Genomic DNA, 18,422 nt, shown 5'->3' on the forward strand with positions numbered 1-18,422 from the left:
GATAAGTGGCAGTTACGTTAATGGGGCAGGACTCACTACGAGACTGGACTGTGTCTTAAACCAAACTCTTTTGAGATATAAAACAGAGAAGTGAGCAGAGAGACAAGGTGACCTCAAACCACCAAGAAACAAGAGCCAGGAGAATAGTGTGTCCTTTGGACCCACAGTCTTTGCGCAGAGAATCTCCTCAACAAGGGCAGATTGATGAAAAGGACCTTCCCCCAGAGCCGATGGAGGGAAAGCCTTCCCCTGGAGCTGGCACCCTGAATTCAGACTTTTAACCTCCTAAACTGTGAAAGAATAAATTTCTCCTCATTAAAGACATTCATTTACGGTATTTCTGTTATAGCAGCACTAGATGACTAAGACAGGGTCCAAGGCTATAAATCTTCAAGGAAGTAGACTGTCACATCTTTCTTCCACAGAACACATCATTCTCCCTCAGACTGGCTGTTGGGTTCAAACCACCGAACTTACAGTGAGAAGTCAAGCACTTTTAACAACTGCACCACCAGGGTTCCTTGACAAAATTAGGTTTATTTCAAAAACAAAAAGTTGACTTTACATTACAAGAAGAATCGATGACACGATCCATCTATATGCTGCCTACAAGAGACACACCTTAGACTTAGAGGCACAAACAAACTAAAACTCTAAGGATGGGAAAAAATATATCAAGCAATCAACAATCAAAAAAAGCAGGAGTAGCAATACTAATTTCTGACAAAATAGACTTTAAATTCAAATCTACCACAAAGGATAAGGAAGGACACTATGTATTGATTAAGGGACTATATACTAGGATACAACCATATTAAATTATTTATGCATCCACTAACAGAACTGCAAGATACATAAAACAAACTCTAACAGCATTGAAAAGTGAGATAGGCGGTGCCACAATTATAGTAGGAGACTTCAACACACCACTTTCAGTGATGGGCAGAACATCCAGAAAGAAGCTCAATAAAGACACAGAAGATCTAAACGCCACAATCAACCAACCTGACCTCATAGACATATACAGAACACTCCACCCAACAGCAGCCAAGTATACTTTCTTTTCCAATGCACATGGAACATTCTCCAGAATAGACCACATATTAGGTCACGAAGCAAGCCTTAGCAGAATTCAAAACATCAAAATATTACAAAGCATCTTCTCTGACAATAAGGCCATAAAAGTAGAAATCAATAACAGAAAAACCAGGGAAAAGAAACCAAACACTTAGAAACTGAACAATACCCTGCTCAAAAATGACTGGGTTATAGAAGACATCAAGGATGGAATAAAGAAATTCATAGAATCCAAAGAGAATGAATACACTTCCTATAAGAACCTTTGGGACACAGCAAAAGCAGTGCTCACAGGTCAATTTATATCAATAAATGCATACATACAAAAAGAAGAAAGAGCAAAAAGCTAAGAATTATCCCTACAACTTGAACAACTAGAAAGGGAGAAACAAACTCTCAGGCACAAGAAGAAAGCAAGTAATAAAAATTGGAGCAGAATTAAATGAAATAGGAATCAGAAAAACAATTGAAAGAGTTAATACGAAAAGCTGGTTCTTTGAAAAAACTAACAAAATTGATAAACCATTGACCAAACTGACAAAACAAAAACAGGAGAGGAAGCAATAACCCAAATAAGAAATGAAATGGGCAATATTACAACAGACCCAACTGAAATAAAAAGAATCATATCAGATTATTACAAAAAACTGTACTCTAGAAGAAATGGATGAATTTCTAGAAACACTCTGTCTACCTACCTAAACTAACAAAAACAAGTAGAACAACTAAATAAACCCATAACAAAAGAAGAGATTGAAAACGTAATTTAAAAACTGCCAACAAAAAAAAAATCCCTGCAGAGTTCTACCAAACTTTCAGAGAAGAGTTAACACCACCACTACCTAAAGGTATTTCAGAGCATGGAAAAGGACAGAATACTCCCAAACTCAGTCTATGAAGCCAGCATATCCCTGATACCAACACCAGGAAAAGACACTACAAAAAAAGAAAATGACAGACCTATATCCCTCATGAACCTAGATGCAAAAATGCTCAACAAAATTCTAGCCAATAGAATACAACAACATATCAAAAAAATAACTCACCATGACCATGTGGGATTCATCCCAGGTATGCAGGGATGGTTCAACATTAGAAAAACAATTAATGTAATCCACCACATAAATAAAACAAAAGACAAGAACCACATGATCTTATCAGTTGATGCAGAAAAGACATTTGACAAAGTTCAACACCCATTCATGACAAAAAGTCTCAACAAAAATAGGAATAGAAGGAAAATTTCTCAACATAATAAAGGACATTCATACAAAGCCAACAGCCAATATCATCCTAAATGGACAGAGTCTGAAAGCATTCCCCTTGACATCGGGAACCAGACAAGGATGCCTTTATCACTGCTCTTACTGAACACTGTACTGGAGGTCCTAGATAGAGGAATTGGGCTAGGTAAAGATATAAAGGGCATCCAGATCGGTAAGGAAGAAGTATCTCTATTTGCAGATCTCATACACAGAAAACCCTAAAGAATCCTCAAGAAAACTACTGAAACTAATGGAAGACTTTAGCAGAGTGTCAGCATGGAAGATAAACATACAAAAATCAGTTAGATTCCTCTACACCAACAAAAAGAACATTGAAGAGGAAATCACCAAATCAATACCATTTACAATAGTCCCCAAGAAGATAAAATATTAGGGATAAATCTTACCAGAGACGTAAAAGACTTATACACAGAAAACTACAAGACACTACTGCAAGAAACCAAAAGAGACTTAAAAAAGTGGAAAAACATACCTTGCTCATGGATAGGAAGACTTAACATTCTAAAAATGTCTATTCCACAAAAGCCATCTGTAGATACGACACAATTCCGATCCAAATTCCAACAACATTTTTTAATGAGATGGCGAAACATCACCAACTTCATATGGAAGGGAAAGACATCCAGATAAGTAAACCATTACTGAAAAAGAACAACAAAGTGGGAGGCCTCACTCTACCTGATTTTAGAACTTATTATACTCCCACAGTAGTCAAAACAGCCTGGTACTGGTATAACAACAGATACATAGAGCAATGGAACAGAATTGAGAATCCAGACATAAATCCATCCACATATGAGCAGCTGATATTTGACAAAGGCCCAAAGTCAGTTAAATGGGGAAAAGACAGTCACTTTAACAAATGGTGCTGGCATAACTGGATATCCATCTGCAAAAAAATGAAACAAGACCCATATCTCATACCATGCACAAAAATGAACTCAAAATGGACCAAAGACCTAAATATAAAATTTAAAATGTAAAGACCACGGAAGAAAAAACAGGACAACGCTAGGAGCCCTAATACATGGCATAAACAGTATACAAAACATTATTAACAATGTAGAAGAGAAAGTAGATAACTGGGAGCTCCTAAAAATCAAACACCTATGCTCATCCAAAGACTTCACCAAAAGAGTAAAAAGATTACCTACAGACTGGGAAAAAGTTTTTAGCTATGACATTTCTGATCAGCATCTGATCTCTAAAATCTACATGATACTGCAAAACCTCAACGACAAAAAGACAGATAACCCAATTAAAAAAATGGGCAAGGGATATGAATAGACACTTCACTAAAGAAGACATTCAGGTAGCTAACACATACATGAGGAAATGCTTACAATGATCAGCCATTAAAAAAACAAAAAACCAAACCCAGTGCCGTCGAGTCGATTCCGACTCATAGTAGAAATGCAAATCAAAACTACAATGAGATTCCATCTCACCCCAACAAGGCTAGCACTGGTCCAAAAAACACAAAATAATAAATGTTGGAGAAGTTATGGAGAGACTGGAAGACTTATACACCGGTGGTCGGAATGTAAAATAGTACAACCGCTTTGGAAAACGATGTGGTGCTTCCTTAAAAAGCTACAAATAGAATGACCATACAATCCAGCAATCCCACTCCTTGGAATATATCCTAGAGAAATAAGAGCCTTTACATGAACAGATATATGCACACCTATGTTCACTGCAGCACTGTTTACAACAGCAGGAAGTTGGAAGCAACCAAGGTGCCCATCAACGAATGAATGGATAAATTATGGTATATTCACACAATGGAATAGTACACATCAATAAAGAACAATGATGAATCCATGAAACATTTCATAACATGGAGGAATCTGGAAGGCATTATGCTGAGCGAAATTAGTCAGTTGCAAAAGGACAAGTATGTATGAGACCACTATCATAAGAGCTTGAAAAATAGTTTAAACAGAGAAGAAAATATTCTTTGATGGTTACGAGAGTGGGGAGGGAGGGAGGGAGGGAGGGAGGGAGGGAAAAGCGTTTTCACTAATTAAATAGTAGATAAGAACTATTTTAGGTGAAGGGAAAGACAACACACAATACAGGAGAGGTCAGCACAACTGGACTAAACTAAAAGCAAAGAAGTTTCCTGAATAAACTGAATGCTTCAAAGGCCAGCGTAGCAGGGCCAGGGGTTTGGGGACCATGGTTTCAGGGGACATCTAAGTCAACTGCCACAACAAAATTTATTAAGAAAACATTCTGCATCCCACTTTGGAGAGTGGCATCTGGGGTCTTAAATGCTAGCAAGTGGCCATCTAAGACACATCAATGGGTCTCAACCCACCTAGAGCAAAGGCGAATGAAGAACACCAAAGACAGAAGGTAATTATGAGCCCAAGAGACAGAAAAGGCCACATAAACCAGAGACTACATCATCCTGAGACCAGAAGAACTAGATGGTGCCCAGCTACAACTGATGACTGCCCTGACAGGGAACACAACAGAGAACCCCTGAGGAAGCAGGAGAGCAGTGGGATGCAGACCTCAAATTACTGTAAAAAAGACTAGGCTTAATGGTCTAACTGAGACTAGAAGGACCACGGAGGTCATGGTCCCCAGACCTTCTGTTAGCCCAAGACAGGAACCATTCCCAAAGCCAACTCTTCAGACAGGAACTAGACTGGACAATGGGATAGAAAATGATACTGGTGAAGAGTAAGCTTCTTGGGTCAAGTAGACACTTGACACTATGTGGGCAGCTCCTGTCTGGAGAAGAGAGTAGAGGGCAGAGCAGGTCAGAAACTGGCCAAATGGACATGAAAACAGAGTGGAGTGAAGCAGTGTGCTGTCTTATTAGAGGGAGAGCAACTAGGAGTATGTATCAAGGTGTATAAGTTTTTGTATGAGAGATTGACTTGGTTTGTAGGCTTTCACTTAAAACACAGCAACAACAACAACAAAAAGAATCATTATAATTCACCACATTACAGATTAAAGGAGAAAAATCATAAAACCATCTCAATAACTGAAGAAAATGTATTTGATAAAACTTAATAATTGTGATTTTTAAAAATCTCTTAGGATATTACAAATAGAAGGGAAAATCTTCCACCTGATAAAAAGTATGTATAAAAAACCTATAACACAATAGATAGGTGTTAACTTTGATGAAATGTAAGATAGTACACAATTCTGGGGAAGCCAGCACAACTTGTCAAGGTAAGGACATGGAAGCTCCACAGATACATGCAAACTCCCTGTGGGACTGAATCACTGGGCTGAGGGCTGTGGGGACCATGGTCTCAGGGAACTTCTAGTTCAACTGGCATAACATAGTTTATGAAGAAAATATTCTACGTTCTACTTTGGTGACTAGCATTTGGGGTCTTAAAAGCCTGTGAGCAGCCATCTAAGATACTCCACTGATCTCACCCCTTCAGGAGCAAGGGAGAATGAAGAAAACTAAAGATACAAAGGAAAGATCGGTTCAAAGGACTAATGGACCACATCTACGATGGCCTCCGCCAGACTGAGTCCAGTACAACTAGGTGGTGCCCAGCTACCATCACTGACTGCTCCGACAGGAATCACAATAGAGGATCCTGGATACAGATGGAGAAAAACATAGAACAAAGCTCTAACTTAGAATAAAAGACCAGACTTACTGGCCTGACAGAGATGGAGAAACCCCAAGAGAATGGCCCCTGGACACCCTTTTAGCTCAGTAATGAAGTCATTCCTGAGGTTTATCCCTCATCCAAAGATTAGACAGGCCCATAAAACAAACTGAGACTAAAGGGGCACACCAGCCCACAGGCAAGGACAATAAGGCAGGAGAGAACAGGAAAGCTGGTAATAGGGAACCCAAGATCAAGAAGGGAAAGTGTTGACATGTCGTGGGGTTGTTAACCAATGTCATAAAACAGTATGTGTACTGTTTACTGAGAAGCTAGTTTATTCTGTAAACCTCATCTAAAGTATAAGAAATAAAAAAGCCTATAACATAAATCATAATTAATGGTGAAACATTAAATTGCTATCCCCTAAGTTTTTTTTTTTAAGATAAGGAAAAACACGAAGAAGCCCACCATTAATGTGGTACTGAAGTTTCTGGCCATTGCAATAAGGCAAAAAAATACATACAGTAAAACCTGCGGAAGCTAGAACCTGTGTAAGGTAGAAACCTGTCAGAGAATGAAAATTCAAGTATTTTCCACTAAACAGACAGCAACGAAAAAGTTCAAAAGCAAAAAACTGTGAGACCTGGGAAAACAAGGCAGTCCCATCGAGTTCCAGCTCTCACAGTTTCACTTGTATATATAAGGACTGGAAAGGAAGAAATAAAGCTGTCATTATGCACAGATAATATGACTGTGTATATACACAAAATCTTAAACCATCTACATACAAACTATTAGAATTAAGTGAAATTAGGAAGGTTGCTGAATACAAGGTAAATTATAAAAATCAGTTGTATTTCTAACAAATTTATTTTTAAAATGATACTCTATATAACACCAAAAAAAAAAAAAAAACCAACACTTAGCAGTAAATCCAACAAAAGATGTATCAGTTCTACACATAAAATACTTCAAAATATTATTGATAGAAGATAAAGAACATCTAAATAAATGGACAAATTTATCAAGTTCATGAATTCAAAGACTCAAGAGTGTAGACACTAGTCAACTGTTCCCAGATTGATACATAAATTCAGTGCACTCACAATCACAATCACAACCCCATGCCTGTTTTTCCATATATATGTAAACTGATAGACTGACTCTAAAATTTATACGGACATGCAAAGAACCAAGAACAGCCAAGCCAATCTTGTGGATCGACAACATCAGAAGACAGAAACTATCATATATTGAGACTTATTACAAAGGTACAGTGATTCAGACAATGTGGTATTGGCTAAAAGATAAGACAGTCCAAAAGAACAGAATGAACAGACCCCCACATGGACCTTTATGACAAGCGACATTGAAGCATAGTGAGGAAGAGATGACTCCCTTCAAAAAAAGGTGCTTAGTCAAAGATAATACATATAGGAAAAAAATTATTTTGAATATGATAAATTAAATAGTACAATGAATATTCTCAATAATATAATATAAATAATAATTTACTGACACAGGAAAAAGAATTCTTAACCAGAAGACATAAACCAAACATCATAAAGAAGCATTCTGATAATTTGTAACATATCAAAATTAGGAAATTCTTCATCATGGCCCATTATTTCGGAACTCTTACTCTATTTTTTTTTTTTTTTTCATCATGGCCCATTATTTGGGACCTCTTACTCTATACAGTGATAATTCACTTAATCCTATTTACATAGCATTCAAAAAACTGCTTTTGCTTTTGTGAATGAGTACTATTTCGATTAATGAAATTAAATTAATAGAACTTATGAAAGGTTCAAAAAATAATGATTTTTAATAATTTTTAATTACTGAGAGCTCAATAAAGAATCAAATAAAACAAAGATTTTGAATTTAACATCTAAAATAGCACTGTTTATATTCACATTTGAAAATGCAGTTTTATTTCTAACATTAAATCCTACTAATAATACTCACTTACCATTGGTGGTTAAAAACAGCAGCCAGTCATGAAGTACCCTGTCAAGTCAGCATAAACAAAGCCAGCTAAAATAAGAGTAATGGCCAAGAGCTGCTCTCTGAGGCTAATAATAAGCCATCTGCTGCAGAAAAAATAAACTGAAAAATATACAGTAATAACCCTGTTCTTCCACACACAGTAAAAATTCTGTTCTACCATTTATTTTTCCACCACTAGTCTGTCAGTTTATCATATGTTGGTGGCATGTGTCTTGCTCTGATGCTGGAAGCTCTGCCACCTGTATTTCAAATACCAACAGAGTTGCCCATAGTGGACAGGTTTCAGCACAGCCTCTAGACTGAGAAAGATGAGGAAGAAAGGTCTAGCAACTGACTTCCAAAAATTAACCAAGGAAAATCCTATGGATCACAAGAGAAAATTGTCCGATATAGTGCTGGAAGATGAGATCCCTAGGTTGGAAGGCACTTAAAATATACAGTGGCTGCAACAGTGGACTCAAGCATACCAACAATTGTAAAGATGGCGCTGGACCAGGTAACATTTTGCTATGTTGTACATGGGGTTGCCATGAGTTGGGGCTGACTCAACAGCCACTAACAACTGTAACAACCACCATTTAAACAGTAAAAACTCAGTTTGTTCAGCCAATTTGCTCCAGCTGGGGAAAAACAGCTACACATACATCATTTTATTTACTCAAAAAGCCTCCTTAGATCAAAGAAACAGGGGGCAGGAGCGAAATAAAGATAGCATTAGCTTTCCAGAGAGCACACGTTAAAAAAAGGAAAGGGGATTAAATATCTATATTTTTAAAATCCAATTTATGTATTTCATGTCTGTAATTTAAAAAATTATATACGTAAAAAATTATTTCCAGTAAAAGATTAAGACTTTTTAATATAAGCTGAGAATTACTACAATTGTATGTACTTCTGTCTAAAGCACAATTCGACCTCATATGTAAAAAAAAAAAAAAGGGAGTTAAATGCGTATCTTTAGTCATGCAATCTTTCAAGATCCGTATCTTTAAACTTCTACAGACTAATGAAAATTGTACAAAGGGTCAACACAGTCCAACTCTCATTCTCTGCCCATGTCAAACACCAAGACAACATAAATGTATCTTTAACTTACTATGTAGAGGACAATGTGTATTCCAAACTATTAAAGCACTTTACCTTTGCAGCAAGTAGTAGTCCAATTTTGTCAGCCTCAGCCTCCAGTGTTCTACTGTATGGTCTAGCAAACATAAACTAAGAAGAAAAAGGAAAGAAAAGCTCCATTAAGGCAGTTTATTTCATAAGAAAAGGGGTAACAAAATGAGATTTGTTTTTATTAATTTCATGGATATCTAGGATAAAGTTTTTATATTCTCTATTGTTAACATTTAAAGAACTCCATGGTATAAAACGAAGTACAGCCTTTATTTCCTCCATCAGAGATTAATACTTTAAAAAGATGGAAAAAACATGCCTACAAACTTTTGGACAATCTGTAGTATCATAAATAGTTTATTTCCATTTTCCCAATTATAATCTCCACCTACTACGTAGAGGTCTTCCTAACAAATTTTATTGATGCAGACTTTTAATACAGCCAACGAACATTTTGATCTTTTAAAAGATAATTGAAAATTAGAGGTATGTAATAGCCAGTAACACTACTAGAGGATTCATTTTAGTTAAAAAATTAACCATACACCAGAATGTTATTTCTTTGATAAATTATCTTAATTTCCTCTTTTTTTCCTACTAACTATTGACTAGTTAGGAAAACGAGATTTTCTTCTGATTTCAATGAAAAAATTACAAACATATATTCTAACTTTAATTTTTCTAATAAGTTCTATTTATGTGAATGCTTTCCAGTTAAACTCTAATTTTCAGTAAGTACTAATACTTTGTAGTACATGGATCAATAGGCAGGATCTCTGACAGAAGAGCTATTAATTGGGGTGGCAATTTTTCAAAGGTAGCTACATGTCAGCGATAGCTAGAAATAATATAATCAATCTGAACCGCAATATACGAGCATTAGATATTACCTTCTTCCTTCTTAATCACATCTGGTTTAGATTAATGAAGTATACTATAAAATGTGTGCGCTCCCCATGGGCAGTATGCAGGTGTCCTATTAAGTCTACTGATAATATTCTGACTTAAAAACAGGCTTTAGAAGAAGAGAAACTTGACCATAGTCTGTTGGGATAACTCAGTCAACTGGCATAACACAGTTCATAAAGATAACATTCCACGTCCTAGTTTGATAAGCAGTGTGTGGGGTTTTAAAAGCTTGGTCTCTACTCATCTGGAGCAAGAGAATGAAGGAAACCAAAGACTCAAAGAACAAACAGTCCATACGAACCACGGCCTCTTCTATCCTGAAACCAGAAGTAGATGGTACCTGGCTACCACTACCAACAATTCCAACCAGGGATACAATACAAGGTCCAGGGTAGAATGCAAGAAAAATACAGAACAAAATTAAAATAGAACAAAATTTAGCTCCTAAAAGAGGCCAGACTTACTGCACCAATAGACTAGAGGAACCCCCAAGACTATCGTCCGAAGACACTTTGAACAGGGATCTGAAGCCACTCCCAGGGGTCACCTTTCAGCCAAATAATAGACTGTCTTACAAAATAAACAATATCACCCATGAGTAATGCGCTCCCTTCAACAATCAACTATATGAGACCAAAAGTCAACATTTACCCAAAAGCAAAGATGAGAAGGCAAGTGGGGGCAGGGATGCTAGATTAATGGAAACAGAACAAGCTGAATGGAAATAATGAGAGTACGGACACATTGTGAAAATTATAACTAATGTCACTGGACAATTTATATAAAAATTGTTAAATGGGAATCTAATTTCCTGTGTAAACTTTGACCTAAAATACGATCTAAAATGTTAAAGAAAAAAAAAAAGAGAAACTTAGGTTTGAGTCCAAACACTGACACTTTTTAACTATTAACCTTGAGCTAACTGCTTAAACCCTCTAAGCCCCATTAGCCTCATACATAAAATGGGACTAATAACAGTATCAACCTTCTAGGTTTGCAGAGAGGATTAAACGAGCAAATAATAGTAATAACTCATATGACTTAATTTGTGCGAGGTACCATACTGTGCTAAATGCTTTAAATCAGTGGCTCTCAACCGGGTGTACTTCTGTCTTCCACAGAACTTCTGGAAATATTTGGAGACATTTTTGATTGTCACAATTGGGGGAGGGAGGGCTACTGGTATCTAGTGGGTAGAAGCCAGGGATACTACTAAACACTCTACAAGAAAACGATATCCCCTCCAAGCAAAGAATATCCAGTCTAAAATACCAAAAAGTGCTAAGGTTGAGAACCCATAAGCCTGCTTTAAATGTATCATTTAATACTTACAAGACTTTGAGTTAGCCAGTATTTTTATCCCAATTTTACAGATGAAGAAAACAAGGCCTATAGAGGTGAAGTAAACTGCCCAAGTTTTGCAAAATTTTGGTCTAATAGAGCCTAAACTCAAATACAGGTCCGTCTGATCAGGACTGTATTCTTAACATCTGTATGTAAGAAACCTATGGTGTTTATCCCAGTATTTGGCACATGGTAAGCACTCGATAAATATTACCTACTAAACGTTAGCTATTACTAGTAGCTCTCAAAACCTTACCAGCTGGAGCTCTATGAGGGCTACTACACTACACCCAAATCTTTAAGATTACAAAAATGACAACCTCCAATGGTGAAGTAAGGGTCCCTAGCTGTTGTACTCTCTTCCTTCCTCTGACAAATGACTGTCAGCAATTCTCTTCTCTATTGTCTTCACAGTTAGCATTCCCTTCCGCCATCCAATTACAGTGAGCAAGGCTTTCTAGACAGAAAAATAGCTCCTTGTCACCAAAATTATGGGGGGGCGGAGAGAGGAGGGAAGGCTTGATTTCTGCGAAAAGAGTTCAAACGTGTAATTCCTACTTTACGTTCAGTATTATTAAATTGAATAATTATACCAAAGTAGCAGGGTTCATCAAGTATTTCGAGAATGAAAAAGAACTACAAGTTATCTTTCTCATAACCAAATCTGATTCTATTACAGAAAAAGCAATCTATTTGTAGGTAGGGAAAAGACTATGTTAAGCCCTTTGACTGCTCAGTGGGTCCGTGGCAGAAAAAAATTCAAAACATGAAATCCTATAACCTATGCAGGAGTCTTGGTGGTAAAGTGGTTAAACACTCAGCTGCTAACCAAAAGGTTGGTGGTTCAAACCCACCAGCTGCTCCAAACCCACCAGCTGCTCTGAGGTGGAAAGATAAGGCAGCCTGCTTCCATAAAGATTACAGCCTTTGAAACCCTATGGGGCAGTTTTACTCTGTTCTATAGGGTCGCTATGAGTCAGAAGAGACTCTACAGCACTGGGTTTTGGTTATAATGTAAGCAATAATCATTCTTTCTTTTTCCTTTTAAGAACCTTTACTTCAACATAAATGAAGCCAAATGGTAACAACACTGAATAAAAGACACAGTTATCTAATTTCAAAAGCAATTTGTCTGAAAGAATTTTGCACATTAGATTTAAACAGCACCCAGATGGCACTCTGATGGGTGCTCCACAAATCATTAAATAAACAAATAACAGATTGTTCCTAAATAACCAAACCTCCCAGGACAAGAAGAAATATTTGAAGAAAAGTACAAAATAAAATAATTAGTCATGGTTAACAAAGCAACTATCAAGACTACAATACTTACATTCAGTAGTACAGTGTTTTGAGCAAACTGAGAGACTCAATAGATTGTAGGGGATGATTATCATTACACATTTGCACTATAAACAAAAGCTAACAAAAACCTGGTAAGATGGCCCTCTCAATATTTTCCACGCACTGTTTAACTGGGAGTAAGAAAGAGGGAAGAGTGTTACAGCAGCTTCAGCCAGCCATGTACCCACAAAAGTTTACAGGTTATAACGGTTCCCTGTCAAAATAAAAATACTTACTAGAAGTATTTCAGGGAAGGAGGGCTCATTCAGTTAGTACACCACAGTCACTATAAGAAACAGAAGTGGAAAGTAGGATGGTAAAATGACAGAAGGAAAGGAAGGATTGGTGACTGGGTTTTCTCTCTGAAAGACTGATAACTACACACACAGACACACACACACAAATTATAAAAAGCTGCAAGCCCTTCTAACACATCTATATCTACTATCTGAGAGATGTAGTATTTTGTAACTTGAATGTTGATATATAAGAATATCTCCTAAAAATGAGAAAACATAAGACACTAAAATTAGTGCCAGTATTTCATGACAAAATGTGAAAACATCTCTGGTTATTTGTTGTTTCAGAGTAACATTAAAACATCTTTATCACTCAAGTTATTATCTTCAACTTACCTCCTGCAATTTAGACTGTATCCACTGGCCCAAAACTGCCAAACTATCCCGAGGACAAATGGCCCAAATCATTGTAAGAAAAATCAGACCTAGGAAATCCAATAAATGAACAAAGCTAGCCTTTTCTGCCTGAGAAGAGTAAAAATAATGAAAATTAAATTTAATGAATGTAGACAGTTTATGCTTACACTTTTTAGTTCATCAAGTGTAATCACAATAAATAATTACATGCATTTCGCTGACCTTCACCAACTAAGATTGCAAGCTCTCTTTTTTCCTGTATGTTTTATCCTTTCATGGTCTATCTTTCCTTGCTTACATGCTTACATATACACACATTCATTTAACTAACATTAATGAGCCACTTAGTATGAGTCAAATACAACAACAGGTTCATTAACCTACAGTTTCTTATATTAACAAACATAACAATCTTGTGAAATAAGTACAATTATCCCTATTTTAGAGATAATGAAACTGAGATGGATAGAAGTTAAGAGAGTCACCCAAGTTCACACAGCTATTAGTAAAAGGCCCAGGAATCAAACCCAAGCAGTTCCAGTTTCTAATATAGTTGTTATATCTTCATTAAAATCAAATAAACATGCTTATTATACTCATGTTTATTTATTATTTATTTTTTATTATTATACTCATACTTTTGGATAAAAACTAAACACTACCCAACATATAAAGTAGTTAAAACATCGAACAACTTCCAGATTCCATGTACCCCTCCATTCAGAGAAAGAATGGAATTTTATTTTAAATAAATGTCTTTTGATCATAAAAAAAAAAAAATTTTTTTTTTTTTATTGATTTTGATCTTAGTGACCCAATAAATGGAGTATGATCCATTTTATGCAAGTCCGCGTTTTACAAGTCTGGTGTTTCACACCAGAGAACCAGGACCTATGAATTTTTGTATTCACTTATAGCAGTAACCAAAAAACTTTTATTTAAAATAATCATTTTGAGTAGTAATATATAAGTTTAATTCACTGATTTGTTGTTTATCATTAAAGTTAATTAATAAACAATGTAACGCTGATACTGATATATAGCAGCTATCACGTGAATGTATGAAATATGGCTGAATTTTAAAAAAATCTAGACCACTTTTAACAACATAATCTGCTCACAAAACATATTTTGCTATATAAGAACTGCATGTCATGAAAAACAATTATGGTATTATTTTAGCTTGAAAGACTGAAGCTAAAACAATGAAATCATTATAGAAGAGCAAACCCTTGTTAGTATCTGTTAGAGAATATAATTGCTATTACACAGTTTTAGAAATTAGAAATAAACACTCAAAAAAATCTGTATGTGTGGAAAAGATAATTACATAAAAGACAAAGTGATTAAATAAAAATTGAGACTCCAACAAGAGAAAATATTATGTTGATAATGTCTAACACCTCCGCCAAAGAAATATTAATACTATCTTCTATTTTTTAGACTGTTATTTTCTTTTTATATCTCATTTGGTTATTGATCTTATACTGACGAGATGAGAACAATAAGCTGAATATGAGGTACTGAATTAAATGCCAGAAAAACAAATGTATGGAATAATAACACTTTATATGCTGATATTAATTGACTTTGCAGTTATGAAGCCATTATTTGAAATTAGAGTACATATAATGACATTATCTTAACTGCTTAGAAGATCTGTTCTTGTATAAGTTTAAGAAAAATATATTTTAAATTTTCTTGAAACTCAAGAAATGAAGGGGATAATAACTATTTGTGCTTGGGAAAAACACAACTTTGGCCCACCTCATCTTATTAATACTCTAAGGAACAGGTAGAATTTGAGATGACTTTTAGGAGGGATTATTAACACCATCACTTCCATTTAAAGTTAATATTATTTGCATTTCCAATTTAGTATCTTGCAATCTCTTCATTATTTACCGTCATGTTTTCAGTTAAAGAAATAAACTTCTCCCTAATTATGTGGATGTAAGAACCAGTCATATTTTTAATGAACAATAATAATCTAGTCAGAAATTTAATTATAAGAATGCGATATTACTATTTAAGTGAGCAAATTAGTTTTCTTGCTAAACAAATACATGTTGCTTTCCTGGACCCCTACCAAGTCAAACAGACGTGTATTCACAGGGGCATAAACCAACCTGTATTCCATGACCTATAAGAAAAGCGCTGCCAACAATCAGGTAAACGTGGTAAAAGAAACGCAGGACTCGTATACAGAAGAGCTGGGTTGAGGTCCCAATTCTGCCACTATGTCACATTGGTCATGTTACTTAAAGCCTTTTTAAACATCATTTTCCTCACATATAAAATAGGGATAAGAAATACATACCTCATGAGGTCGGGATTAAAATTATGAATGTGAGTGTACATATTACAAAGCTCAGCAAACTGTAAAATGGCACGATATCATTATTATTACTCTGCATTAATTATATATGGCAAGTCATTCTAGACATTCTTAAAGAAGCTCCAACCTATCCTTTGAGAATGAATAAAAAGGCAGGAAAACTGATTTACTATTTAAATAGTAATATCACTTCCTTACAATTAATTTTCTGACTAGATTACAAGTATGTTATTAATTATGGAAAGTTTAAAATCTAATTTGAAATAATTAGAGGTTGAGAATAATTACTTTTTAAGCAAGAGACAGGTGATAAAAATGGTATTTAAGGGAAACACATTATTCAGTATCAAGTACTAAAACTCATAAAAATTCCCAAAATTGGCCAAGGACATTATTTTAGGTAACAGGATAATGCAATTCCTAAAAACTAAATTTCCATCATTTAAAAGAAAAAAAGAAAACTGAAAAGACTCAGTTCTTCAAAAGATTTAACTTGCTAACTTCAAACATTATTTCAATAACTGAACATTTTAGGTACTCACAGCATGCTCAAGTACTGCATGAGCTATTTCATGGCCCAGAAGGAAGGAAAGTTGATGAGTATCAGTCACACTATTTAGAAGCCCAGTGAAAACAAACACTTGTCCATTCTGCACCATAAAGAAAACAACGTAAGCAATTAGAACACCATAAAAAACAAAGATATTAAATTTAACACTAAAATTAGTTTGAGAACATTTACTTACTGGAAGCACAAATGCATCTGTACCTGGCTTATCAACCACATGAATAACCCAGCTGATCTCAGAGACCCCCGGGATATCTCCATTGCATTCAATCAGATGACAAAACACTTCTTTAACAGTCAGGTATCTTATGTCCTTCTCAGTTAGCATATTATTTTTAAATTCTTCCATACACTGAAAGGGTAAAAAGAAAAGAGTTCTTTATTTTAAAAGCATTATAGCTCTATGAAATTGTTTACTTTGCTTCATGGAGAGTTATACAGCTACTTAAATACTGAACATTTTAATTAATTAACTAAACACTTTAATTTCTCAAATTTGAATTATTCACACAAGGACAATGTGGTTTCTCATAAATGGAATAAATTCAAATAACTAAGATTATCCAAACAGACTGGTTGAAATAAAAATTTAATTCATCTTTTCCATTAGCCTATAAACAAATAAAATACTTTAATATTCTTTCTACTTTATTACATACTTTATAAAACAAAACAACACTGTCTAGAGAACATAGAAGATTCCACATAAGTAAAATACAAAAGAAAATTATTTTCATAACCTGATGAATACAAAAACACCCTACACTTAAGAAGATTAACTTTTAGAAAAGATGTTTCATTAATTTTAAAGTGTTTTATTCATACAGATTGAAATCACTGACATTTCAGAACTAATGAGGTATTATTTTTTCTACTTGATGCTGGTCAAGACTAGCCACCGTATGTTGTTGTTAGGTACTGCTGAGTCGGTTTTGCTCACAGTGGCTCTACGTACAACAGCCACCATAAGAAGACATTTTTTCTCAAGAAAGAGAGGTCTTTTCTAGTATACTGAGAAAATTAAAGATGTTCTGGAAAGGTTACTTTAATTTTCATAAACTATATTTCTTCCACATACAAATCAACAAGTTTGTAACCTTCTTCCTTGAAATGTATTAAAAATACGTGATTTTGTAGAGCATGGATTTGAAATAGTCTTTGTATCAATTAACATTTTTAAAAGCAGTCACCAATATAAAACTACCTGAAACAAAAAATTATTATTAACCCTTCTGAAGCATGTAAGATAAGGTTACATATAATTATGGTACTTTATAATATCCCCATAAGAACATGTATTTAACTTTTCATATCAAGCAGGTTTTATACACTTGTAGGTTAAAAAATAAAAATATATATATACATTTATGTGTGTGTACACACACATACACAATTTAAACTCCTTATAAGATAAATGAATTTAACATTAGGCCTATCTCAACCTTTCCAAAATACTTTCCTCGAACTTGCCTTTGACTAGGCAATACTCTAAGAAACACTTCCAGTCTTTTTACAGACTCCACTGGGACGGACTGGTCTTATCTTCATTAAAAACAATCTTTTTAGTGAAAAACCATCATAATTTCTTTAATGTTAACTTTCCATTTGGAATGAAAAGATGTATCTAATGGTGCCAAAGCTGTCAAATGAGACTATGAGATGTCATTCAACAAATATTAACTGAACACATTTTATATGTGCTTGCACTGGAGACAGGATGATGACCTCTGTTCTCAAGAACTCCCTAGTGGTACAAAATGTTTAACTATCCGTGGAGTTAAGGCTTTTGAACTCTAATTTTATTTTATCTTCAAAAAGCATAAAAAATTGCCAAAATTGATGCCGGGCAAAAAAATACCTTATTTGGCAATACTACTTTCAAGGCATAAAAATTCAAACTACTGATCTATTTATTCAACAAATATATAATAAGCACCCACTAGGTGCACTGTGGAATGCCTCAGTGGTGCAAATGGTCAAAGCACTCAGCTGCTAACCGAAAGGTTAGAGGTCTGAGTCCACCCAGAGGTACCTCTGAAGAAAGGCCTGGTGATCTGCTTCTGAAAAATCAGCCACTGAAAACCCTACGGAGCACAGTTTCTACTGTGGCACACACAGGGTCGCCAAAAGTTGAGATCGACTTGATGGCAACTGGTGTTTTACATGTGCACT

General features: G+C 35.1%; 1 protein-coding gene across 8 annotated transcripts in view; it reads right to left on the minus strand.

The window, feature by feature from the left end:
* The window catches only part of OMA1 (OMA1 zinc metallopeptidase), a 108,448-nt gene that overhangs the window by 58,516 nt on the left and 31,510 nt on the right, over positions 1-18,422 (minus strand). For all 8 annotated transcript variants that reach the window (XR_010321399.1, XR_010321396.1, XR_010321400.1 and 5 more), the window contains exons 4-7: positions 16,429-16,602; positions 16,225-16,332; positions 13,324-13,452; positions 9,116-9,190 (exon numbers count right to left, since the gene is read on the minus strand). Coding sequence is in view for 3 of the 8 variants with exons in the window: in XM_064282032.1 (XP_064138102.1) it covers positions 9,116-9,190; positions 13,324-13,452; positions 16,225-16,332; positions 16,429-16,602 (486 nt within the window). In the remaining 5 variants the exon portion in view is untranslated. The remainder of the gene's footprint in view (positions 1-9,115; positions 9,191-13,323; positions 13,453-16,224; positions 16,333-16,428; positions 16,603-18,422) is intronic.

The sequence above is a fragment of the Loxodonta africana genome, chromosome 3, assembly GCF_030014295.1.
Source record: "Loxodonta africana isolate mLoxAfr1 chromosome 3, mLoxAfr1.hap2, whole genome shotgun sequence".
Classification (NCBI taxonomy): domain Eukaryota; kingdom Metazoa; phylum Chordata; class Mammalia; order Proboscidea; family Elephantidae; genus Loxodonta; species Loxodonta africana.